The sequence below is a fragment of the Hemiscyllium ocellatum genome, chromosome 19 (genome assembly GCF_020745735.1).
Source record: "Hemiscyllium ocellatum isolate sHemOce1 chromosome 19, sHemOce1.pat.X.cur, whole genome shotgun sequence".
NCBI classification, from domain to species: domain Eukaryota; kingdom Metazoa; phylum Chordata; class Chondrichthyes; order Orectolobiformes; family Hemiscylliidae; genus Hemiscyllium; species Hemiscyllium ocellatum.
Window position 1 is genome coordinate 46,840,072 of NC_083419.1, and position 27,842 is coordinate 46,867,913.

General features: G+C 39.9%; 1 protein-coding gene across 5 annotated transcripts in view; it reads right to left on the minus strand.

Moving 5' to 3' along the window:
* Window positions 1-27,842, minus strand: part of erc1b (ELKS/RAB6-interacting/CAST family member 1b) — an 850,092-nt gene that overhangs the window by 557,795 nt on the left and 264,455 nt on the right. For all 5 annotated transcript variants that reach the window (XM_060839426.1, XM_060839431.1, XM_060839427.1 and 2 more), the window contains one exon: window positions 8,949-9,084. In XM_060839426.1, the coding sequence (XP_060695409.1) occupies window positions 8,949-9,084 (136 nt within the window). The remainder of the gene's footprint in view (window positions 1-8,948; window positions 9,085-27,842) is intronic.

Below are 27,842 nucleotides of genomic sequence, written 5' to 3' on the forward strand. Positions count from 1 at the left end.
ACACCTCCAATTTTGGTGTCATCTGCAAACTTTAACTATATCTCTTATGCTCACATCCAAATCATTTATATAAATGACGAATAGTGGACACAGCACCATCCTTGTAGCACTCCACTGGTCAGAGGCCTCCAGTTTGAAAAACAACCCTCCACCACTACCCTCTGTCTTCTACCTTTGAGCCAGTCTGTATCCAAATGGCTAGTTCTCCCTGTATTCCCATGAGATCTAACCTTGCCAACCAGTCTCCCATGGGGAATCTTGTTGAATGCCTGACTGAAGTCCATATAGATCACATCTACCGCTCTGCCCTCTTCTTCAAAAAACTCAATCAACTTTGTGAGACATGATTTCCCACACAAAAAGCCATGTTGACTATCCGTAAAGAGTCCTTGCCTTTCCAAATACAAGTACATCCTGTCCCTCAGGATTCCCTCCAACAACTTGCCCCAGCACCAACATCAGGCTCACTGGTCTATAGTTTCCTGGCTTGTCCTTACCATCTTTCTTAAATAGTGGCACCACATTAGCCAACCTCCAGTCTTCTGGCACCTCACCTGTGACTATCGATGATACAAATATCTCAGCAGTGGGGTCAGCAATCACTTCCCAGCTTCCCAGAGTTCTAGGGTACACCTGATCAGATTATGCATTTCATCTTCCATTCACGGTCATTATCTACTGACCCTACCTAGTACTGTCATGTCACTTCATTTCTACATTAAGGTCTAATGGTTAAACATAACAATTATACAAAACATATTGTGAATACTTATGAATCTGGGTGTGCAAAAGTATTTATTGGTGCTGAGCATATAATGTGCGTACACATATTCAGTAAATGCACATCATGAAAAATATAAGTGATGTTATATACACCTGATGAATGCAAGAGTGCAAAATTGCATGATCAACTACGGACATCTAAACATATGATCTCACAAAGGCATATCCTTGACTTTTCAAACAATATCATAGTTCATTCTCTGCTGAGCTGATGTAACAGCTTACATTTGCATCTGGTCTTATTGCTTCATCTGGTGACATCTAATATGCTATTTACAGAAATAACTTCATACCAAAGTCTGTCTGACATTTACAGCAATCTGCTACCAATCTCTCCGTCAATCCAACATCAAACTCGTTTCTGTTTATGTTTCCCCTGAATTTTTCAGGAGCTGCTTTGTCTGAGTGGAATTTGAAGATCACCTTTCAAACAGTGTTGTCACGTTAGTGTGGCTTTACATCAGATTTTCTTGATCCACTACCACAGCATGATGTTATGCCTGCTGTTCCATGTTATTAAAACTGCAACAGCAATGGTATGTTAAGTGACTGAGAACTGTAATAAAAACATGAAACAAATTTCTTCATTTTTGGTTGAAAAAGGATTTGTATTGCTCAGAATGAAATCAGCATCTGTGGAAAAGCAAGGCTAATGGTGGCCTGGCTTGGGATACCAAGCAAGACATGAAGACTGTTCAAGCTTTATTTATACAGTCCTGGGAATTCCAATGGTATGAAATCTAAACTGAACTTTCTGTTTCTATTAAATTTGTAGTGCCCTGCAGCAACAACCTATAAAACTAATGTTAATGACAGCAATGTGGTCAGAAATGAGTCCTTAATACTTAGAGGTTGCCATTAAATACAATTTAAGTTTTTTTTAATGGAACCTACAATTTTTTTTGTGGGCGGGTGGGGTAGAAATAATATATAAACTACTCAATGTGAAACTTGTCTAAAAGAAATGGCATTCTGGAGCACTGCAATCACAGTGCGGTCTTGCCACTTCATAAGGGTAACACAGTGGCTCAGTGGTTAGCACTGCTGCCTCACAGCGTCAAGGACCCAGGTTCAATCCCACCTTCGAGCAACTGACTGTGGAGTTTGCATATTCTCTCTGTGTCTGTGTGGGTTTCCTCCCCAGTCCAAAAATGTGCAGGTTAGGTGGATTGACCATGGGAAATGCAGAGTTACAGAGACAGGGTACGGGGCGGTGAGTCTGGGTAGTATCCTCTTTGGAAGGTCAACGTGGACTTGATGAATCCACACCGTATGGATTCTATGGTCTACTTCCACTGTCTTTCCTGTCAGAGGTTTCTGTACATTATCCCCATCAATTTCTTTCTTCAACATCACCAGCATATTTTGGGCAATCACTTTATAGTCCACATCTATGTTAAAATCAATATGGTTAACCCCTTGCTCTTTTAAACTCTAGTGGAAAAAATCCTTGTCTATCCAATCTTTCCTCATGTCTTGATCCATTCATTCCACACATCAGACTAGTAAACATTCTCTGAATCACCTAGATGAAAACTTATAGTATGCTTTCAAGATACTTAGACCAGCATATTCTGGAGCAAACCAGAGAGCAGGCTCTACTGAAATTGGTATTGTGCAACAAAATATGATTAACTTATGATCTCATGGTAAAGATGGCCTCGACAGCAACAACTTTAATAGAATTGAACTTCACATTCAGTGTGAAGGAGAGAAGAGTGGCCCAAACATACTTTTTAGAATTTACAACAAGGGCAATTATTGAAGTTAATTGGCAAATTAGATTAAAGGATAGGTCAACAGAGCTGTCATGGCAAACAGCAGAGGGTGGTACGTGTATGGAATGGGCTGCTAGAGGAAGTTGTGGAGGCTAGTACAACTGCAATATTTAAAAGGCATCTGGATGGGTATATGAACAGGAAGGATTTGGAGGATATGGGCCGTGTGCTGGCAGGTGGGATTAGGTTGGGTTGGGATATCTTGTTGGCATGGACGAGTTGGGCCAAAGGGTCTGTTTCCGCGCTGTATATCTCTAGGACTCTATTTAAGGACACGTTTCCAAAGACTCAAGATACATTCCAAACAGTGAGAATAATTCATGGGACAGACCCACAATCCATGGTTAACTAGAGAAGGAATGGAAAGGGTAAGCATATAATTGTACAAAGTTAGGCTACAGGTCAATAAATTGGACAAAATATTTAAAAAGTAAGGGATTAAAACAATAAGGAGAGAAAAGCTGGAGTACAAAAGAACTTTAGCTAGAAATAGAAAAACAGATTCTAAGAGTTTCTTTAAATATTTTAAATGTTAACTAAGTGAACTTTGTCATACAGTCCAAAGAATTTATAATGGAAAATAAGAAGACGGCAGATAAATTGAACAGGAATTTGCCATCAGGATTCATAAATAACACCCGGAAACAGCTATAAATTAGGAAATGAAAGGTGGGAGGAACTCAGAAAAATTACAAATCAGAAGTGGTAATGAGTTAATAATCAGAGCTACAGTTTGAAAACTGCCTGACATAAACCCTTAAGTCTTAAAATAGTGCTGATTGAGATAGTTGTGTTGGTTCAATTTTCCAAACTCTCTAGACTTGGAGAAGGACCCATTAAATTGGAATATAGCAAATGTAATTCCTTTATTCAAAAAGAAAGGCAGCAGAAAGCAGGAAACAGCAGGAAAATTTGCTTTACACTCATGATGGAGAAATTAAAAGAAGTTAAAAAAAGGGCACGGAGATAAGTTCAAGGTAATCAAGTAGAATCAAATAATCTTGTGAAAGAGAAATGATCTTTAGCCAACGTCTTGGAGTTCTTTGCAGAAATAACAAGAGCTGCGGATAAAGGGGAATCAGTGAATACACTGTTATTAGGTTTCCAGAAGGCATTTGAAAAAGCGCTACATCAAAAGATTATTGCAGAAAATAAAAGTTCATAGGTTAGAGGTAATTGACATGGAGAGAAGACTGGTCAGTGAATAGGTACAGAGATCAATGAGTCTTTTTCAGGTTAACAAGATGGAACAAGTGGTGTGCCAAAGTGACTGTTATTGGGACCTCAACATTTTACAATTCATATAAATGACTTGAAATGAAGGGAAAAAGGTATGGCTGTCAATTTACTGATGACACAAAGATAGTTAGGAAATTAAGTTAATATGAAAACATAAGGAGACTACAAAGGTAAAGGGATTTGACAAAGATCTGACAAAATGAATATGTGGGAAAATGTGAAAGTGTCCATTTTGGTATGAAGAATAAAAAATAAGCATATTATCTGAATGGGGAGACTGCAGAGCTCCGAAATGCAGAGGGACCTGTGTGTCCGAATGCATAAACTGCAGTCAGTTAGAATTCAAGTACAGTGAGGTAATTAAGAAAGCCAATGGAATATGATTATTTGTTGAGAGGGTAATTGAGTACAGAAGTAGAGATGTTATGCTTAAGTTATACAGGGTTCTAATAAGACCATCTCTGGAATACTGTGTTGGCATTAGTCACCTTATTAAAGGCTGAATTTAAAATAATTAGAAATAGTTCAGAGTAGGTTTACGATACTAATACTTGGAAGACAAAATATTCAACAGGCTCGACTTAGAGTTATAGAGATGTGCAGCACAGAAACAGAATGTTCGGTCCAATTTGTCCAGGCCAACCAGATATCGTAAATTAATCTAGTCCCATTTGCCAGCATTTGGCTCACATCCCTCCAAACCTTCCTATTCATATACTCATCCAGATGTCTTTTAAATTTTGTATTTGTACAAGCCTCCACTAATTTCTCTGGCAGCTCTTTCTATACACGCATCACCCTCTGTGTGACAAAGTTGCCGTTCGGTTTAAGTTGAGAGGGGAAAGATTTAAAAGGGACCTATATCCTCTAGTTTTAGACTCCCTTACCCTGGGGAAAAGGATATTCACTCCATCCAAGCCCCTCATGATTTTATAAGCCTCTATTATGGTCACCCCTCAACCTGCGATGCTCAAGAGAAAAAGCCCTAGCCTATTCTGCCTCTCCCTATAACTTACACTCCCCAACCCTGGCAACATCTTTGAAAATCGTTTTTGAATCCTTTCAAGTTTAACAATATACTTCCTATACCAAGGAGACCAGAATGAATGCAATATTCCAAAAGTGGCCTTACCAATGACTTGTACAGCCTCAACATGACCTCCCAACTCTGATACTCAATGTACTGACCAATAAAGGCAAGCATATCAAATGCCTTCTTCACTACCCTACAGTTGGGTTTTAGATATTGTGTATCTTGACACAGTGCGTCATCCTACTTATATTTCTACAAAAACACTTACGTCATGCAATGTACCACAGAAGTTTAGAAATTGAGAGGTTTTACCAACGACATTTATTTTATACAAGTAGCTGAATAGCAATCAAATTCCATGAACGTAAGTAATGGTCATTTAACAGCAATTAGAATCTGTGGCCTTAAAAGAATCAAGCAACATAATGTACTGTGCATCACATGCCATAATATTCTTGTCCTTACAAAACAACCAGTCCAGAAGAGGTAATAGCTGTGTACATAATTTGGTTCCCAAGAAACAGGAGCCATCAAAACGTACTTCAGTATTCTCCACTTTCCCAAATAGGCTTTCCCAAATACTTTCCACTTGGGTGAATGTCTCTCACAACATGCTCACAGTTACAGAGAATCCTCACATGCATCACAATATGAGAAAGCATCTAATGCTTGCATCATAAATATTCTTGAACATTTTAAAAAAGCTTTTAAAGAATTTAACTTACTTTTATATACCACCATTAATATGATAAAATACTCCAAAGGAATTTAAAACAATATTAAGGCAGATAGCCAAAAGCTGAGTTGAAGAGATTGGTTTTAAAGGAACATCTATAGGGAAGAAAGTGAGGATCAGAGGTGGAAGTTTTGGGAAAGATTTTTCCAGCTTCAGGTCGAAGCAGCCAAAGGCATGAGAACTAATGGCAGAACAATTAAAAAAGCATGAATGCTCAGAACACAAGAATTAAATAAGTGCAATTATCCAAGGGTTGAGAAGATGAGAGATTACAGAAATAGAGAGGCAATAGGCCACGGAAGAATTTTGAAAAATACGAATAGTAAAAATTAAGGCAGTGCTCTACCAGGAATGTCACAGAAATTGGTGCAAGTTAAGACATGGGCAGAAATTTATGGAAGAGTTTAATAAAATAGCTTGGATTGCATAAGAATAATCAAATCTCAGGAGGTGATGGCACAAACAAGAATTTAATCTTATAAAAAAGGAGACAGACTTGTATCCTTTCGAAATGGAAGAATCAGAGGTGACTTGATTGAATCATAGATTCTGAGGGATCTTGATAGTTTGGAAGTGGAGAAATTATTTCTTTTTATGGAATGATCAAAACTAGGGGAGACTTTAAAAATCAGTGATTAAAACTGAAAATAAAGGGAAACATGAAATGAAGTTATTTGTTTCCTCACAGAGAGTTTGAGAGTCCTCTTCCTAAAAAGGTAGTGGAAGCAGAGTCTTCAAATTATTTTTAAGGCGAAGGTAGATAGATTCTTTTGAAGCAAGAGGATAGAACATTATCAAGGGTATGTGAGAATGTGGATTTGTAGCAACAATCAAATCAGTCATGATCAGTCATGAATGGCAGAATAAGCATGAGGGGCTTGTTTACGTGTACACAAATTCCCTTGACTTCTCAACTGTCAATAAATTATCACTCTACTTATCAAACATTGAGTAGTGGATGAACAAAGATGCCCTCCAATTAATGTTGGAAAGAAGGAAGCATTTTTCTTCAGTTTCTTTGACAAACTGCATTCCCTTTCTACTGACTCCATCAGCTATCTAACCAAACCAGGTTCTTCACAAACTTGTTCACATACCTGATCCAGAGGTGGGCTTCTCTAACAGATCTGAACCATCACCGAGACTGCCTATTTCCAACTCCATAACTATCCTGTCTCAGTTCACTTCCTGCTGAAACCTTCATCCATGTCATTTCTTTACATCAGAACTTAGCTATTCCAATGAACTCCTGGCCAGTCTCCAATATTGTATCCGCCATAAACCAGAGGTCATTCCAAGCTCTATTATTCATGTCCTTATTCTCATCAAATCTCATTCCTGTGCTTGCTGATCTACATTGGCTCCTGGTTCACCCATATGTCAATTTAAAAATTCTCATCCTTGATTGAAAGTCCATCCTTGGCTTTATCTCTCCCTCCTGCTGCAATCTTATCCAGCCCCAGAAACCTCCAGCTATCCACCCTCATCTGATTCTAATCTTTTCAAAATAAGGCTTCATAAAAATGGCATCTGTGTCTGGTTAATCCATTAGTAGTTTTAGGTTGTTTTGTGCTGTGATAGATATGAACTAAATTGCTTCAGCACGTCCACTGCAGTATAAATCCACTTTTAACAAAGCTCAGTTAGCTTGAAGAATGATGTCAACAGTGCAGGTTCATCCATTACCCTCATATGAGGCATGGTAACCTTCAGGTTAAACTCACCCTAGTTGTCACTCTCCAATGAGAGAGCAGCCCTATGGTCCTCTAGTACTATAGCAACTTTGCATTTACTCTTAAATGTTAACTACTGCCAAAATTAACTGTTCCTTCAGATTTGTAGTTATTAGAAGTTTGAAAAATATTGAATTTGAATACTTTTCAAAATGTTTTATCCCATCCATCTCTTTTGTTCTCTTTTAATTCACTTTCTTTTCACTCCCTTCTCTTCCTGTTTCTGATTTGACATTCAATTCACCTGCTCCACTTTAAACTTCTTTCTCACACAAAACTGAGAGACATGGATAGAATAACACTTTTTCCCAGGGTTATTACAAGGTCAAATAGAGCAAGTTTAAAAGAGAGAGAGGGGCAAGTTTTTTTTTAAAAGAGAGGGTGGTAAATGCCTGAAATGCGCTGCCAGAGGAAGTGGTAGAAGCAGATACAATAGTAATGTTCAAGAGGCATCTTGATATCTACATGAATAGGCAGAGAGTAGAGCCACAAGCCACACAGAGACAAGAGGCTTTTAGTTTAGAGAGCTGTCATGTGTTGGTGCAGACCTAGTGGGCCAACGGGCCTGTTCCTGTGCTGTACTGTTCTTTGTGCTATTAATTCACAATTCTTCAAGATTATCAGTTAAGTAGATGCTTATCCTGTTCACTAAGGAAAACAGATGAACTGTTTCCATCTCTATGACATTTTCTTCACAGACATTAAGCAACTTGCCTTGCAGAAAATATAAAATTTTGAATGTTAGGACAACGTGCTTTTCAAAATCCTCTACAGTAAAATTTGGTGCCTATATATTTCTGCAAAATTATTGCATTTTGAAAATAAATGAAATTAATCAACTGAGTTGTTTATACGGTTTTTGCAATAACTTATAATTTGCATTTACATACTTGTATTTGCAAAGAAAATCATCCCAAGGATTTCAGATCACATAAGACAGAAGGAATTAGCTGGGATGGTCATTTTATGGAGGAAATTCCTCAGCATAGGGCCCAGTCACAGGAAATAACAGTACCAAGACTAAGGTGAAAGAAGGCAGGGATACACTAGAACCAAAGTCAGTGGACAATAGTGTTCTCAGGTGATAGGGACTGACAGGATTAATAGAAATTGCAGAGTAGGAACGTGAAAGTCCATGGAAGAAAATCACACACATTAACAAAAATTGCTGAAACAATATGAAGACAAGTTTTGCATTCACTTGGTCACCTTAAGTATCACTGTAATATTGGTAAAAGAATATGGTCTTGGTCTTTAAGCATTTTTTACATCTGCATTACACATCACATGGGAAGAGTCATGGTTTCAGTTCAACCTTTCTCTGAACACTACGGCAAAATTTTCAAAAAATTAACTTACTACAAATTCAATACTAGTAGCAGAGTGCTCAGTGCCAACAGTGACATGTTCTTCCTATAAGCTGACAGAAATAGATTTGTTTTAACAAATCCCAAACAATGGAATGTTCCACAATACTGAAGGGATATTTTCCCTTAGCCCAGTTGAGAGCCAGGGTAATTAATTTCTTGAAATGTGGCAGGTAAGAAGGTTCCATGCCACAGAAATAGTGATAATTCTGAAGCTGGTGCAGCAGCACATAAAATCTGCTGAATTACAACTAAAACCAGAGTGACAGGACTTCGTACCTGGAGTTGATGGGAGTCATCAGCTAAATTATCCTCCCTTCGTCGTGCCTCCTCCAGTAACTGGGCATTTTTTTTCTTCTCCACTTGTTCTTTGTGCTTTAGGTTGGCCAATTTCTTATTTTGTTCCTTCATCTGTCTAAAACATAAATTTTAATAATAAGAAATGAGACGTTAGAACATCTGGACTGAACTCAGTACCAGCTGCAGAAGGATACTAGATTCCAAAGAATTCCAACGTAACAAAATTACACTTGCCATCACCTGGAAAGAAAGGAGCAGCAATTCAGAATTAGACCAAATGTCCAGATTACCTAAAGAAAGGATACAGCAATTCACTGATTCACCTATTCAACACAGTAATACAATACAATACAATACAGGAACAGACCCACAAATCTTCTGCCATTTCGTATTCCTTATTTAGACCTGCTACGTGTTGCCCATGCATGGTATCTATCCCTCTGTTCACCTCAAATTCATGTGTGTATCAAGATAAATCTTAAACATAGTTAAAGTGCCTGTTCCCACCACCTTCACTGGTAGAGCGTTCCAGTCACCCACCAGCCTCCCTGCACTTCTCTCCTAAATGTTCCCCTCTCACCTCAATTGGAACACACATAATACTTGAGAATAGGGGCAGTGAAATACTACGAAAACCTGTTAATGTCTCATTCCCATTTATGGGCAACTTAAAAAAGAAAATCATCGCCACCAGAAGAACTATAAATTATTTTCATTAAAGACTCGAAGTATCCAGTTCACCTTCTCCATAAACATTGCTCCTTTAGTGGTCTGAAAATCAATACAACTGCAATCAGCTAAAGCAAATTCTCTTCATGCAGACTAACTGGAAATATTACAGAACTGGATGGCACAGGACAAAATCATTTGGTTCACTATACCTGTGTCAGCTCTTTAAAGTGTTACCAGTTAGTCCAAGAGAAACCGATGGTCCTTTCTCATTGCCCCATTACCCCTATGTTTGCTGATCTACATTGGAGAGAATTTTAAACTTGTGAATCTTTGTCGTCAAACTACTTTATGGCCTAGTTACCCTATTTCCAAAATTAATTTAATTTTTTTATTCCTTCATGGTGTCCATGCCTGGGACTTTTATTGCCCATTCTTAGTTGCCCTTAAGATGCTGCTGAGCTGCTTTCTTGAACTGCTGTAGTTACACCCACAACGCCATCGGAGGGAGTTCCAGAATTTTGACCCAGCAACACTGAAGGAACTATGTTAAATTTCCAACTCAAGATGGGGAGTGGCTTAGAGAAGATATTATGATGGCATGTTTCTGCAGCCAGTGATTTTTGAGATTATGGCAGTTGTGGGTTTGAAAGCTGCTGACTAGGCAGTCCTGGGAAAAGCATGCAATACATCTTGGAGATCACTGAAATGGAGTACTGTTTCATGTGCAGTATTCCATCAAACACTTGAATTGTGCTTTGTAAATGTCAGACAGGTCTTCAGGAGTCAGGAAGTGCATTGCCCACCTCAAATGTCCCAGTTTCTGACCTGGTTTTGTAACCACCGTATTTATTTTACCAGTCTGGTTCAATTTCTCACAAATAGCGACTCCTAAGATGTTGGTAGTGGCAGATTCAGTGATGGTAATGACATTGACTATGAAGGGGCAATGGATTCTCTCTTGTTGGAGTTGGTCATTTCCTGGTATTTTGTGTAGCAGGAATGTCATTTTCTTGGAGTCAGTCCAAGCTGGAAAAGCACATCAGATCATCCCCCAATTCTCAATCAGTTTAGTTTTGCCAGGGCTCTTTGATACCACACTTGATCAAACACTGCTTTGACATCAAGGGCAGTTACTCTTATTTCCCATCTAAAGCTCAGTTCTTTATGCCATGTTTAGACCAATGTCATAATGAAATCAAGAACCGGAGGGGCCTTCCTGATGAAGGGTTTATGCCCAAACTGTCGATTCTTCTGCTCTTCAGATGCTGCTTTTGAAAGTCATTGGGCTTACTGACAGCATGGCAAGCAAATGAGTTCTTAGACTTCATTGAGTACAAGAGTAGGAAAGGTAAACTCAACTTATATGAGGCTCTGGTAAAGCCTCAATCTGTGAACTGGGTCCAGCCCTGGTTACTACACTTTAGGACTTGGTGAAGACTGGGATTTCTCTCCTTAGACTAACAGAGACAGAGTTAGAAAGGTGCACAAGATTGTGAGATATTTAAATAAGCCGGACAGTGAAGACCTGTTCTCATTTGCTCATAGGACAAAGTCTCGGGACACAGGTTTAGAACTTGGGAACAAAGATGTAGATGGAATGCGAGGAAGAACTTTGTTACACCTGGAATAATAAAGACCTGGAAACAGCTGCACAAAGGATGGTGGATGCAGATATAAAGCATAGAATATAGAACATTACAGCCGAATACAGGCCTTTCAGCCCTCAATGTTGCACCGCCCTGTGAAACCAATCTGAAGCCAATCTAACCTATATTATTCCATTCTCATTCATATGTCTATCCAATGACCACTTAAATGCCCTAAAAGATGGTGAGTCTACAACTGTTGCAGGCAGGGCATTCTATGCCCCTACTACTCTCCGAGTAAGGAAACTACCTCTGACATCTGTCCTATATCTATCACCCCTCAATTTGAAGCTATTGCCCCTCATGCTAGCCATCACCATCCTAGGAAAAAGGCTCTCACTGTCCACCCGATTTAACCCTCTGATTATCTTATACGCTCAATTAAGTCACCTCTCAGTCCCTTCTAAGTCCCTTAACCTTTCCTCATGAGACCTTCCCCCCATACCAGGCAACATGCTAATAAATCTCCTCTGAACCTTTTCTAAAGCTTCCACATCCTTCCTGCAATGCAGTGACCAGAACTGTAAGCAACACCCCAAGTGTGGTTCAGAGTTTTGTACAGCTGCAGCATGACCTCATGGCTCTGAAACTCAATCCCTCTACTAATAAAAGCTCAGCACAATATATGCATTCTTAACAGCCCCATCAACCCAGGTGGCAAATTTGAGGGATCTATGTACACGGACACAGAGATCTCCCTGCTCATCTACACGACCAAGAATCTTACCACTCACCCAGTACTCTGCATTCCTATTGCTCCTTCCAAAGTGACCAACTTCACACGTTTCTGCATTAAACTCCATTTGCCACTTCTCAGCCCAGTTCTGCAGCTCATCTATGTCCTTCTGTAACTTACAACATCCTTCAGCAACATCCACAACTATACTGACCTTAGTACCATCCACAAATATAGTAAGCCTCCTTCTACACCCTCATCTAGGTAGTTTATAAAAACATAATTAAGATTTCAAAAGTAACTTGAATGCACGAGGGAAACAAATATGCAGGAGTATAGAGCCAAAGCAGTGAAGTGGAGCTGATTGGTTTGTTCAGTAGGAAACCAACAAGAACTTAATGGGCCAAATAGCCGACCTCTGCACCATAAATGACTCGAGAAATTGCACGACTAATTTCTTACTTTACACACAATTCAAGCAAGAAACCAACAGTGCTTCAAGCATATACCAACAGTCATAGTAGGTAGGTTTTTAAATGTCTGCAGAGTACGTTTTTTTATGTATGTCAAGAACTAACATATCCACGCAGAAAATGGCATGATAAGGCTTATCATCTGCCAGTCATGGAGTCATAGAGACGTACAGCATGGAAATAAGACACCTCGGTCCAACCCGTCCACGCCAACCAGATATCCCAACCCAAACTAGTCCCACCTGCCAGTACCCGACCCATGTCCCTCCAAATCCTTCCTATTCATATACCCATCCAAATGCCTCTTAAATGTTGCAATTGTACCAGCCTCCAACACATCCTCTGGCAGCTCATTCCATATACGTACCATCCTCTGCGTGAAAAAGGTGCCTCTTAGGTCTCTTATATACCTTTCTCTTCTCACCCTAAACCTATGCCCTCTAGTTCTGGACTCCGCGACCCCAGGAAAAGACTTTGTCTATTTATCCTATCCATGCCCCTCAATTTTGTAAACCTCTATAAGGTCACCCCTCAGCCTCCAACGCTCCAGGGAAAACAGCCCCAGCCTGTTCAGTCTCTCCCTCAGCTCAGATCCTCCAACTCTGACAACATCCTTGTAAATCTTTTCTCAACCCTTTCACGTTTCACAACATCTTTCCAACAGGAAGGACACCAGAACTGCACACAATATTCCAACAGTGGCCAAACCAATGTCTTATACAGCTACAACATGACCTCCAAACTCCTGTACTCAATACTCTGACCAATAAAGGAAAGCATACCAAACACTGCCTTCACTATCCTATCTACCTGCAACTCCACTTTCAAGGAGCTATGGACTTGCACTCCAAGGTCTCTTTGTTCAGCAACAATCCCTAGGACCTTACCATTAAGTGTATAAGTCCTGCTAAGGTTTGTTTTCTCAAAATGCAGCACCTCGCATTTATCTGAATTAAACTCCATCTGCCACTTCTCAGCCCATTGGTCCATCTGGTCCAGATCCTGTTGTAATCTGAGGGAGGCCTCTTCGCTGTCCACTATACCTCCAATTTTGGTGTCATTTGCAAATTTACTAACTGTACTTCTTATGCTCGCATCCAAATCATTTATGTAAATGACAAAACGTAGAGGGTCCAGGACTGATCCTTGTGGCACTCCACTGGCCACAGGCCTCCAGTCTGAAAAACAACCCTCCACTACCACCCTCTGTCTTCTACCTTTGAGCCAGTTCTGTATTCAAATGGCTAGTTCTCCCTGTATTCCATGAGATCTAACCTTGCTAATCAGTCTCCCATGGGGAACCTTGTTGAACGCCTTACTGAAGTCCACACAGATCACATCTACTGTTCTGCCCTCATCAATCTTCTTTGTTACTTCTTCAAAAAAACTCAATCAAGTTTGTGAGACATGATTTCCCACGCGCAAAGCCATGTTGGCTATCCTGAATCAGTCCTTGCCTTTCCAAATACATGTACATCCTGTCCCTCAGGATTCCCTCCAACAACTTGCCCACCACTGACGTCAGGCTCACTGGTCTATAGTTCCCTGGCTTGTCTTTACCGCCCTTCTGAAACAGTGGCACCACGTTTGCCAACCTACAGTCTTCCGGCACCTCACCTGTGACTATCGTTGATACAAATATCTCAGCAAGAGGCCCAACAATCAGTTCTCTAGCTTCCCACAGAGTTCTCGGGTACACCTGATTAGGTCCCAGGGACTTATCCACCTTTAACCGTTTCAAGACATCCAGCACTTCCTCCTCTGTAATTTGGACATACTGCAAGATGTACCATCTATTTCTCTACAGTCTATATCTTCCATATCTCCAGTCGAGTCTAAGTACCACGCCAAATCCTGCCCCTTTTCCTTTGTGGCTTGGTTATTTATGAGAAAAAAGAAGAAAAAAATACATCAGAGAATATATGACCTGCTGTCATATTCTCTATTCCTCCCAATTGCTGACACAAAGAATGACATCCTGGTTGTAGTAAACAATGCACTGACATTTAGTGAAGCATTCAGCACAAGTCACCAGAATGAAGTAGCAAGGACATCCAGGAAGATAAAGTCATTTCTCAATTTTGCTAATGTGACAAGGCCACTCCTTTAACAAGGTTATGTTGTCCTTGTTTTTTTTCCAGAGAGATTGTAAAAGACACAGATTCCTAAAATTCAAAGTTGAACTGTTTTAGGGCCAGTTTGTTTATAGTTAACAGATACTGCCTCAGGCAAAAGGTTTTCAAGTTTGTGAAAAAAAAACACATGAAAATGAAAAGGAAGTAGTCAGTTCTCCTAACTCAGCTTTTCTCTGGTTGCTTTAGATTTTATCAGTAGTGTTGAAAAGCTGCTAGACCCAAAGAAGCAGGTCCGTGCTGATCCTCTTGAGAATGTGTATCACGTATAAGAAGGCAGGGAAAGAGTGAAGTTCTGAGTTTTGTGAAACAAGAGGTTCAATTGAGCATGACTCAGACCAGATAAGAACTTACAGTTAACAATGGGATGCTGGAGGCAAGGGTAATGCGTTAACAAAGTGGAAAAGCAGTCATTATGTACAGACATTTAACAAGATGAAAAAGCATTCAGTATGTAATGTCAGTTTATAAGGTTAAAAAGTATTCATTATGTGAAGCCAGTTAACAAGGTTAAGAACATTCATTGTGTAACAACAGATGGCTTAATTTTTACTTTTGATGCTTGTTGATTTGTAACGGACAACCAATTAATTAACCAATTGCCCTATCTGGATGCTCCTCTCTGTAAAATGACTACATAGTTAATTTAGAAACTGGTTTTCCAGAGAAGACTGAGAACTCATATCTCTGCGCACATTGACAATCATTCTGTCACCATCCAGGGTCCGCAATAAAGATGAAGGAGGTAAAACTATACTTTGTCTTTGAGCGTCTTGCTTCGACTGAGAGTGGGAAATGGGACTACAATAATGGCGTAGTTGGCAGGATCCAAACTGATAGTTACGATCGGTCTCTCAAGACAGGCCCACAAGGTAAGATTTTAAACCTTGGTCTCCTCTCGATATGCCTGTGTGTCAGAGACGGTCCCCTCACTCGATCACTCTAGATTCTACGGATTCCTCGAACAGTAATTAGTTCAGTCGAGAAACACATTTTCACAAACATGCTGGCAGGCCAAGGTTTGAGTCCTCTGCGCTGCATTGGGGAGGGGTGTGATTGAGGTTCAAGTCCTCTGTGCGGTACTGGGATCAAAGTCCCCTGAGGGTGGTGTGATAGAGGGAGGAGTCCTCTGAGCGATACAGGGGTTCAAGGACTCTGGGATGAGCTTGGTTGAGGTTCAAATCCTCTGCGCGGTCCTGGGGTTAGAGTCCCCAGTTGGGGTGGGGTGCATGTGCGTTTGTAAATGAGGTTGAATTCCTCTGCGTGGTACTGTGATTAGAGTCCTTTGGGGTGTGTTTGGTTGAGGTTCAAGCCCTCTGCGAGGTACTGGGGTTCGAGTCAACTGGGTGGGTTGATTTGAGTTTCAGGTCCTTCGCAGGTGCTGAGGTTCGAGTTTTGTGTATTTATAAGTGAGCTTCGAGCTCTCTGTGTTTAATTGGGATTTGAGTTTTCTGTGTTCAAGTGGGGCTTGAGCACTCATGAGGAGTAAAGTAAGAAAGGGGCTAAAGATCCCAAGTGATGTAATTTGAGGCTCTGAGTGTCTTTGTTCTGGGGAAAGAGAGTGGCTTGGATTGCGGCGCCATGTGGTCTGCTGTGAGGGCTTCCTCTTTTTATTAGTGTAACTTCAGTGAGAGGATGCAAAAAAAAACGAGAAACACCGCAATTAAGGTTGTACTAATACTTGGGTTAAAAAAGCAAAGTTTCAATGTAGATTGTGCCATGCTGAGAGCATTTGATGTTTAAAAATTTTGGTTTGTTAAAATACTGGTTTAGAAAAACCTGTTAACTAATTTTTTTGCCTTGTTTGAATCAGGATCTCAATTCAATGTGTTTTGTGGGCTGTGTAATGGGGCAAATTTTGTTTTTGTATTGAAATTGTACAACTTTATCTCCTCAAAATTATCAAACTTGTAACCTTAAAATACGTTGATGGAGTGCCTTGAGCCCCTGATTTGTTTGAAATTCTGCAATGCCTGCTTTAAAAAACCAGTTGGGTCAGTGGTCATGCTTTAGCCAGATAAGAGTATTGTCTTAAGATATCGTTGCTGCTGTGTTTTTAATGCAGAGTGTTCACAAAAAGAATGTATTTTGAGTTTGAAGTTTTGCTAAGATTCAAGAGAATTCCAGAACTTCAGGCTGAGCTGTTTAAATTCTATTAATTATTGTTAAGACTTCATCGGCCCCTTCATATTGCAAACTCAAAGAAGGTTGATCACTACCAAAGTTGCCATGTTTTATTTGGGAAGCTTCATTTGGAGAAATGATTTTAAAATGTCCTGCATTTGCTTCCCATGAATATTTTAGATATAAATCTGAACTGAAGTCACCTCTTCAATTGCTAAAGTACAGGAAACATTTTGTTGTTTTCTTGCTGTTCCAGGCTTTTGAAATACTTTTCCTGACAGCTTTCACATAACCCAAGTATCAATTTGTTAAAAAAATATAATCTTTGAATAACCTGAATGGAGGCACTTGAGGGTTTGATTTTACGACCATTGATTGTTGTTTATAATTGCCTGAATTGTTTAGATAGTACAATTTAGAAGTTTATGAACTGTATAAAACTTGATAATGTCATAAATATTGAACAGAGTGAGAGAGGCATGGCACTCATCCACAGATTCTAACAACAAACACATCGACCTGGACCCAATATATCGGCCACTGCAGCAGACAGCTGGAACTGACAACCGGAAGCGGCAGAGACAAATCACTATAAATGCCGGAGGAAACATAGAAGCGCTTCACAGGAGGCTCTCAAGCACCGAGGATGTCACCTAAACAGGGGATGAAACATCTGCAACACAAATTCCCAGCTCGGCGAACAGAAACACAACAACGAGCACCTGAGCTACAAATCTTCTCACAAACTTTGAACAGAGTAAAAGACTTCAAGAATTCAAAGAATTAGGCAGACACAATTTAGTGTAGTTAAATGTGTCACTCTTCATACTGATAACCATCTTGGCAAGGAAGGAATGAGACAGGAAATGCAAAGATACTTCCAGCAGTTAACATCTTCTCTAGAGCTTCTCCATTCACAGGTGAAGCATGCCTTCGGACTACCACCCACCCCTCCACAAACTGATCCAACGAATTCAATCAGCTCTCCACTCATGAGCATGAAAGTGAAGAAATTAACAAGTGAAGAGGAGGTTGGTATGCTTTTTGTCAGTGCGTTCCTATGGATATTAAACCATGTGAGATTTACCTGGTCTTTCAATCATTTAAGGAATATGAAGGTTCACTGATCAAGCTAACATCACAACAGCCAGTTGGCTTTCTTACATTTATCAGCAGAGCAGGAGCGGAAGCAGCAAGGAATGCTGTGTTCACCTTGTCTGCAGCTGCAGCTGCTGCGCTACATGCTCAGATGCACTGACATCCTCCATCTGAAGCATCGTCCGGAAGGATGGAAATCTCAACAGTTTTGTGAAGCACTTAACTGCCCTTATTCAAGAATTCACATTTCTGCGAGGAGTGATGCAAGAACAGACTTAATTTTGTTTTCAGGTTGGACTTTACTAAAGAAGATTTAGGAGAACTGGCCCGTGTCCACTCGACTTGGAGGGGATGGGGTGGTCATTAAGAATTTTACTGGTGAATTTCTTTTTCCACATGGGAGGATTCTTCAAATTCCATTTACTGTAATGGACTAGTAATTTTTGTTATACTAATCATTGTATGCCGTGTGTCAATAACTTGCTTAAATACTGGCTGTGAGAATCTTATGAAAGCTGGTAGTGCCATCTTGGTGGTTATCATGAAATGACAAAAGAAGGGGATGAGAATGTGCATCGGATATAAACAGGCAGGGAAAGAGTGAAGTTCTGAGTTTTGTGAAACAAGAGGTTCAGCTGAGCATGACTCAGATCAGATCAGAACTTACAGTTAACAATGGGGTGCTGGAGGCAAGGGCAATGGGTTAACAAGGTGGAAAAGCAGTCATTATGTAAAGTCATTTAACAAGATGATGTAGCATTCAGTATGTAACGTCAGTTAACAAGGTAAAAAGTATTTGTTATGTGAAGCCAGTTAACAATGTTAAGAACATTCATTGTGTGACAGCAGATGGCTTAATCTTTACTGTTGATGCTTGGCAACTGTAACGGTCACCCAATTAATATTTATGTTGCCTTATCTGGATGCTCCTGCCTGTAAAATGACTACATTGAGAAATTGTTCTTCCAGAGAAGAATGAGAACTCATGTCTCTGTGCACATGGGCAATCATTCTCTTTCCCTCCAGCGGCCCGAATAAAGATAAAACTATACTATATCTCTGAGCACTTTGCCTCCATGGAGGGGTGGGGAAAATTCAGGACGACACTCTCTCTGATGTGTTTGATATTACCTTTTGTGCTAAGGTGTGTTTATAGGGGTTGTTGCAAGTATTTGGAACAGCATCATTAAGTTGGGATGGTCTGTTGGGTTTTCAGATAGATTAAGTTATTCAGTACTCTCTTCTCTCTTGTTTGTGTTCCATTTGGTAATCTTGCAAATAAATTGTTTTGTTTAAAACTACAAGTTTGGGCGACACGGTGGCACAGTGGTTAGCACTGCTGCCTCACAGCGCCAGGGACCTGGGTTCAATTCCCGCCTCAGGCGACTGACTGTGTGGAGTTTGCACGTTCTCCCCGTGTCTGCGTGGGTTTCCTCCGGGTGCTCCGGTTTCCTCCCACAGTCCAAAGATGTGCGGGTCAGGTGAATTGGCCATGCTAAATTGCCCGTAGTGTTAGGTAAGGGGTATATGTAGGGGTATGGGTGGGTTGCGCTTCGGCGGGTCGGTGTGGACTTGTTGGGCCGAAGGGCCTGTTTCCACACTGTAAGTAATCTAAAAAAAAAGTTTTGACCAACTGCATCCCTCCTGGAATATCCATGTTACATCAGCTTAAAAAAAAAACTAGCAAATATCGGGGTCTGGCCTGGTCCTTAACAGACTAGAGGCTCTTTGCGGGATTTGTTTGGTAGTTCCTATTTAGGATTAGGGTTGTCAGATTTGAAGGCAGCAACTGGTAGGTGTTAGTGTCTGTTGTAAACAGTGCTTGGGATAGCATGGCTCTTTCAGTCACCACGAGTTTTCTGGGATAGAAGAAGTGACCTTGGGTTTTTGCAAAATTTGATTAAGGCCAAGCTGCTGGTATCGGCTGACAAGCTGGAGCTGGAGCTGCCTTCTTCCGTGAGGAAAGGAAAGACAATTACAGCAATAGCTCAGCATTTAAACTTGATGGAAATGCCATCAGAATTCACAGAGTTGGCTAAAATTCAATTGAAATTGAAGCAATGAAAGGGCAACAGAAATAAATCAGTTTGAATTGCAATTAAAAGTTGATGAAAGAGAAAAAGTACCAATTACTTAAGCAGAACAAAAAGAGAGAGAGAAAGAAAGAGAGAGAGAGAGAGAGAGAGAGAAATATATAGGGAGCTAAGGAAAAAGAGGGAGCTTGAACTTCGGAAATTGGCACTTAGACTGGAGTTCAAAAATTCACTTTCTGAACTAGCGAGAACTCATGTGGAAGAGCAAAAAGTTAAAACGGCAAGATTAGCTGCTGAAATGGCTGATTATCATGAGTTGGTCCATAAATCAAAGTTTGGCTTCCAAAATCAATTTCAATACGCGAGGGATAGAAATTGGGGAAAGGAGAAATCCTCAAGTGGAAAGGGAAAGGTCGAACTTGGTGACAATCATGAGGATATCTTACCACAGGGTAAAAAGGAAATCCGTGAAGGGGAAAGAGAAGTGAAAAAGCTCCAGTGTTTTCACTGCAATAAAGCAGGTCACATGAAATCACAGTGTTGGTGGGTTAGGAAAAGCACTGGAAAGCCAGATCTAGAAAAACAGGATGCCAGTGAATTCTGTTGGAGTGGTAATGGAAAGCACAGTGGAAGCTAGAAAGCTGCATCAGAATGAACAAGCTGATCAGAGGTCAGTTAAGGAGGCAGTGCCAGAGCTTCTTAAACCGTACACCTGCAAAGGTAGTTTATTTGCATAGGCCGGGAGCAGCAGGTAAAGAGGTTACATTAAGAGATACAGGTTCCTCTCAATCTGTGAAGTTGAAAGATGAGGAAATAAGTACTTCTGAAAGACTACTGCCAGAAAAGGTGCTAGTAACAAGGATTCATGGTGAAATGAGAAGAGCGCAAATATGTAAAGTGAGGTGAGAGTGTCCAGTGAAGAATGGAGAAGTTGTGGTAGGAGTCATGGACAAACTCTCAGCTCCAGGAATACAATTTGTCCTTGTTAACAATATAGTTGGTTCACAGGTAGGAATGTTGCCTACTGTGGGAGAAAAGCCAGTGGAAACTCAGAGAACTGAACTATTGCAGACACATGTCCTGGGAGTTTTCCTGACTGTGTGGTAATGAGGTCACAAAGTCACCAGTTGAAACAGAAGAGATCAAAGAGTACAGATAAGAAAGTTGAAGTGGAATGAGCAGAGACCTTGTTTGATCAAATGATTGAGATAAACCAGGAGCAGATAGATGACACAACAGGCATCTTTGGCTCAGATAACATAACTGAGTTACAGCAGAAAGATGAAAATTTAAAGCAATTTTATCCAAAGGCATACACAGAAAAAAAATCTAAATGTATTCCCGATTGTTTTTATCATTACAATGATGTCTTAATGAGGAAATGGAGACCATTACATATTTAGGCAGAAGAGAAATGTACAGATGTTCATCAAATGGTGTTGCCAGTGGTTCACAGAAAGGAGGTATTGCGAGTCAGGCATAAGTTACCACTTGGGGGTCATTTAGGAGTGAGAAAAACTCAAGCTAAAATACAAAAACATTTTTACTGCGCTGGACTGAACAAGGACATAGTTAAATTTTGTCAGACGTATTATACATGTCAGATAATTGGAAGACCACAGGCAGTAATAAAATCCACACCTTTAATACCTATTTTGGCATTTGACGAAACTTGCACAAGAGTCTTAATTGATCGAGTAGGACCCTTATCTCAAACAAAAAGTGGGAATCAGTATTGGTTAACAATAATGGATACGTCCACTAGATTTCCAGAGGCCATTCCATTACACAATATCACAGCTAAAAAGATTGTCGAGTACTTACTCAAATTTTTCACGAGATGCAGACTTCTGACAGAGATACAATGAGATCAAGGGTCAAACTTCACATCAAAATTATTCAAGGAAGTTATGGACAGCTTAGGAATGAAACAATTTAAATCACGGAGAGGTGCATCAGGCATAAAAGACCATTTTGAGGACTTATTGTCAAGACTATCAGATGATTGGGATAAGGACATTCCGTTTGCACTTTTTGCAATCAAAGATGCACCATAGGAATCGACCAAATTCAGTCCATTTGACTTCACTTGTGGGCATGAAGTGAGAGGACTGCTAAAATTGATTAAGGAAAAATTGCTTAGTCAGAATTCAGGGACCACATATTTGGACTTTGTGTCAAATTGTAGGAACGATTAAATAGAGCAAGGGAGTTGGCTAGACAACATTTAAAAGTTTCACAGACACAATGGAAACAGGAAACAGACAATAAATCAAAAATTCACAATTTTGCAATCGGAGATAAGTTGTTAGTGTTACTTCCAGCGATAGATAAACCTTTAAAAGCAACATTTAGTGGACCTTATCAAGTCGGACGCCAACCGAGTGTGTGAACTATTTGATAAGGACTCCACACAGAAAGAATTCTCAGAGTGTGTCATGTAAATATGCTCAATCGGTATTTTGAAAGGGAAGGAAGAGGAGAATGTGTTATTGGTTACAATGTAGAGGGAAGAACCAAGTTCAGAGGTTTCTGAATTGGACATTCCTCAAATTAAATTGGGCAATGAGGAAGTTGTCAAAAATTGAAATAAGTTATTGAGTTACCTTCCACAGGAAAATCAAAATGATTTGAAAGAAGTTATTGCTCGCACATGGGGAGATATGTGGACATAAGCTGGTAATTATACATGTAGATATAGGAGACGCTGTCTTAATTAAGCAACATCCTTATAAGAATAACCCTCTAAAGTTGGTACAGGTTCAAAAAGAGATTGAACACATGCTCCAAGATGACATAATCAAGGTAAGTTACAGTGAGTGAAGCTCACCCATAGTAATGGTGCCAAAACCAGATGGTACCCAACGGTTGTGTGCAGACTATTGCAAAGTTAATGCAGTCAATGCATATCCAATTCCATATTTGGAAGACTGTGTTGAGAAGGTGGGACAAGCAACTTATATTTCTAATTTGGACTTGCTCCAAGGATATTGCCATGTACCTTTGTCAGAAAGAGCAAATTCCTGAAGAAGGGCTTATGCCCGAAACGTCGAATCTCTTGTTCCTTGGATGCTGCCTGACATGCTGCGCTTTTCAAGGAACACATTTTCAGCAGAAAGAGCAAAGGCAATTTCAGCTTTCATAACACCAAACAGATTGAATTAGTTTACAGTGATGCCATTTGGTACAAAAAATGCGCCAGCCACATTTCAGAGACTAACCAATCATTGCCTGACTATCCGACTGTGTCGTGTATATATAGATGACCTGGCAACTTTGGTCACACATGGAAGGAACATTTGCAACATTTATCTGGCTTGTTCAATTGCCTTTGGAAATCAAGCTTGGTGATAAACCTAAAAGTGAATTTGCCAAAGCCCAAGTTACCTTTCTGGGCCATGGTGTTGGACATGGACAAATAGCCCCACAGGATGAAAAACAAAGGTAATCGGGAGTTTCCCATACCATCAACAAAAAAAGCAGTACTACAATTCCTCGGATTGAGTGAATTTTATCAAAAATTTAGACCAAATGTTAGCAGTGTGACTGCTCCACTTACTGAATTTCTAAAGAAAGGCAAGATGTTGCAGTGGACAGCGGATTATCAGAAGGCATTTGACAGCCTAAAATCTGTGTTAACCACTGCTCCTGTATTAGCCACACGTAATTATGCAAAGCCATTCAAGGTGGCTATCAATGCAAGTGACGTGGGTGCCAGTGCTGTGTTCTTGCAAGAAGATGACGAGAAGATAGAAAGACCTATTGGGTATTTCTCTAGGAAATTGAACATTCCTCAGCAAAAATATTCGATGGTCAAGAAGGAGACTTTGTGCTTGGTGTTGACATTACAACATTTCAATGTTTATGTTACCAGTATCTAAGACAATCACCTGCACTGATCATAATCCATTGAAGTTTGCGGAGAAATTTAAGGACAACAATGCCAGATTGCTAAGGTGAAACTTATTGTTACAGCCATTCAATTTGAAAATCATGCATGTGGCAGGACAAGAAAACACGATTAATGATGCATTGTCAAGACCCGAATGAGAAACAGAGACATTAGATGGCAGGACTACAACAGACAGGACCGGAATATAGTTGTGTATGTTAGCATGTTTCATGCCAATGTAACGTGGATGTGTGTTGTAGAGTACTAACAGCTTAAGATTAAAGAGTTTTAAAATGAAGCCATCTTTGGATATCAAAGGTTTTTTTTAAAAAAAGAGGGAGGTGTGATGAAGCTGCTCCTTTAACAAGATTAAGTTGTCCTTAGTTTTTATTTTACAGAGAAGTCAGGAAAGACACAGACTCCGAAAGTCTAAGTTAAATGGATTTAGGGCCAGTTTATTTATAGCTAACAGATACTGCCTCAGGAAAAAGGCTTTCAAGTTTTTGAAAAAAAACACTTGTACAATGAACGCTGGGTAGTATGTTCTCCCAGGTAATAACAATGACTGCAGATGCTGGAAACCAGATTCTGGATCAGCGGGGCTGGAAGAGCACAGCAGTTCAGGCAGCATCCAACGAGCAGCGAAATCGACATTTCGGGCAAAAGCCCTTCATCAGGAATAAAGGCAGTGAGCCGGAAGCATAGAGAAATAAGCTAGAGGAGGGTGGGGTGGGGAGAGAGTAGCATAGAGTACAATGGGTGAGTGGGGGAGGAGATGAAGGTGATAGGTCAGGGAGGAGAGGGTGGAGTGGATAGTTGGAAAAGAAGATAGGTAGGTCGGACAAGTCCGGACAAGTCATGGGGAGAGTGCTGAACTGGAAGTTTGAAACTAGGATGAGGTGGGGGAAGGGGAAATGAGGAAACTGTTGAAGTCCACATTGATGCCCTGGGGTTGAAGTGTTCCGAGGGAGAAGATGAGGCGTTCTTCCTCCAGGCGTCTGGTGTTGAGGGAGCGGCGGTTTCTCCCAGCTCAGCTTTACTCTGGTTTGGTTTGGTTTTTAGCAGTAGTGTTGAAAAGCTGCTAGACCCAAAGAAGCAGGTCCATGCTGGTACTCTCTCTCTCTGACATCTCTCCTGTAAGACCCTGTAAGAGTATGATTTTATCTTTTGTGCCAAGGGATATTTATGGGGATTGTTGCAAGTATTTGGAACAGCATCTTTAAGATAGGATAATCTGTTGGGTTTTTGGATAGGTTAAGTTATTCAGTATTCTGTTCTCTTTTCTTTGAGTTTCATCCGGTAATTTTGTAAATAAATTATTTCGTTTGAAACTACGTGGTTTGACCAACTGCATCCCTCCTAGAAAATCTGTGTTACACCTGCTTAAAACAACAAGCAAATTTAGGGTCTGGGCTACTTTCTTGAAATGTTTTGAGGGGGTCTGGCCTGGTCCATAACACTAAGCAAGACTGAAGTGCAGACTTCAGGAGTATGTGATAAGCAAACACCAAGAGAAATATAAACAATTACACAAGAAATTACAAGGACAGTCTTTGCTGTGGCATTGCTGAAATTATAGGTGAGTCTGCTACCAGGTTTTGTGGAAACTTGCGATGTTAAAATGTAATTCATTCTAGAGAAGTGTGAAGTGATGCACTTGAGCAGAACAAATAAGGTAAGATAATACCTGATGAATAGCAGAACTCTGAGGGCCAGAGGGATTTTAGTCCCTTAAGGTTATGGAACAAGTAGATAAGAAGGCTTATGGGATACCTTTCTTTATTAACTAAGGCATAGAGTTTAACAGCATGGAGCTCATGCTGGTGCTGTGTAAAATGTTGCTGGGATCACTGTTAAGAGTTATGTTTGCAATTCTATAATCCACAATATTAGGAGGGATGTGACTGTACTGGAATGGGTGCAGGAGAAATTTACCAAGATGTTGCCTGGGATGGAAGTTTTATTTGTGAAGACAGATTGCATACACTGGGGTTGTTTTTATTGCAGAAGTAAAGACTGAGGGGTCGTGAATGAAACATATATAATTATGAAGAGCATAGATTGGCTGGACAGGAAGAGACTCTTCCCCCCTGAAGGGAGCATAGATTTAGGGGCAGGAGGGAATGTGGGAAAATGTTTTTCCACCCAGAGGCCAGTGGGAATTTAGAGCTCACTGACTGAAAGGATGGCAGAGGCAGAAACCGTCATAACATTAAAGAAGTACTTAGATGTATACTTGCAATGTCAAGCATATAAATCTATGGGCCAAGTGCTGGAAAATGAGATGAAAATAGTTAGATTGTTTTTAACTGGTAGAGCGCTGGTGGGCTGAAGGACTTTTTCTTGTGCTGCTTTCCTTGATGACTCTGTGACTCTAAAACTCTGTATTCTATTTTTAAATGTAGCCATCTCTACAGCAGCTATTGTAATACCAGGACTCATGAATCTGTGCAAGCCAAATGTTGTTATCCAAACTGTGGGTGCTTACATTTGCTCCATCTTGGAATGATTGGTCGAATAAAAAAAAACCCAAATGGAAAAAAAAACAAAGAACGACAGATACTGGAGAAACTCAACAAGTTAACATTTTGAGTCCAGTGACCCTACTTCAGAATGCGGATTGATTTTTTTTGTTGGATTGGAAGAATATATGGATAGGAGCTTTCAAGGTATCACACATTTCCTGCAATATGCTCTCTGACAGTTAAGTGGCCTATTCACACAAAACAATTCACAAGTCTATAATAACCTTTGTAAATCACTTTGTGGTTTCATCGTGATAATGTTCCTGGACCAGTAATCCAGGACACTAAGCTGATGTTCTGGAGACAGCGGTTCCAACACCACCATGGCAGATGGTGAACAGTACGTTCAATAAATAACTGGACTGATTTTAAAAAACCTAACTTCGGTTGCAAACAAAAAAAATCTGGCTCATTAACATCCTTTAGGGAAGAAAATTTGCCATGTTCACATGGTTTGGCCTACACGCAACTCCAGACCCACAGCAATGTGACTAATTCTTAATTTCCCGCCGCATAATTAGGAATGAGTATGAAATGCTGCTCTAGCCAATGATGCCAACATCCTACAAATGAATAAATAAGAAAAAAAATTGTAACCTTTTTAAGCCCCTCCATATTATCCGATATGAATACTAGAAAATTAAATTTTGTATGTTTAAATTATAATTCATTCCTCAACCACAGTTACTTTCATTTCACTGCCCATATTTTCATTGTCCTGACTATCCTCTCTGTCACATTATCTGTTTACCATACTACACTCAGTTTTCCTCTAGTCTGAAGCATTAATAGCATAATTTACATCAATCACTTTCTTTTTGATTTGATAAGGTTCAGTGAACTCTATTTTTAATGGTTCCTCAGAGACAAATAATAAATTAATATTTTTCTGACAACAGAATTCTGAATTACAGCTTGTTTTATCTCCCATAGTTTTATTGAGCATTTTTCAAATGCCTTTTGGGTAACTCACATGCTTTGGTTAGTTTTACTCAAACTCAAGCCATAGGTTGGAAACATAATCTGAGCTTTGGTTTATAAATTGCTCTTTAATAAATTTAAGTGGTGCTCTCACCTCATGCGCCTTCTTAAGTTCAAGAAGAGTGAACATGTGGACTCAGTAGGGGGATCCCTAATGGTAAACAGTAACAAAGGAACCATTTATCCTAATCATTACTATATTTCTGATAATTCGCTCTATTCACAGACTTTAAAATATGATACCAACTTTCTGATGCTCCTTCAGATTGTGGATGAAGCTGAAAATGTCAATTGTTTTAGTCCAGAACTACATATTACTTTTTCAAATATTTGCGACACAAAATGTGAACCTTGATGTGATTGTAATTCGATATTGTAAAATATTGAACTAACTTTTCCACTCGGCTTTGCCTCAATTTTTTCCCCAAAGGTACTGCTTCAGGAAATCTTGACAAGGCACCCATAATTGTCAAATGATACTGATTCCCATTTCTGGTTTTATGTAAAAATCTGGTACAATATATTAAAGTCCTGCTAAACAGTTCATCTAAAGCTGGTATTAGAGTTAAAGGATCAGGTTTAATTGATAATTGAAGTTTCTTCACTACCTGACATGTAAGG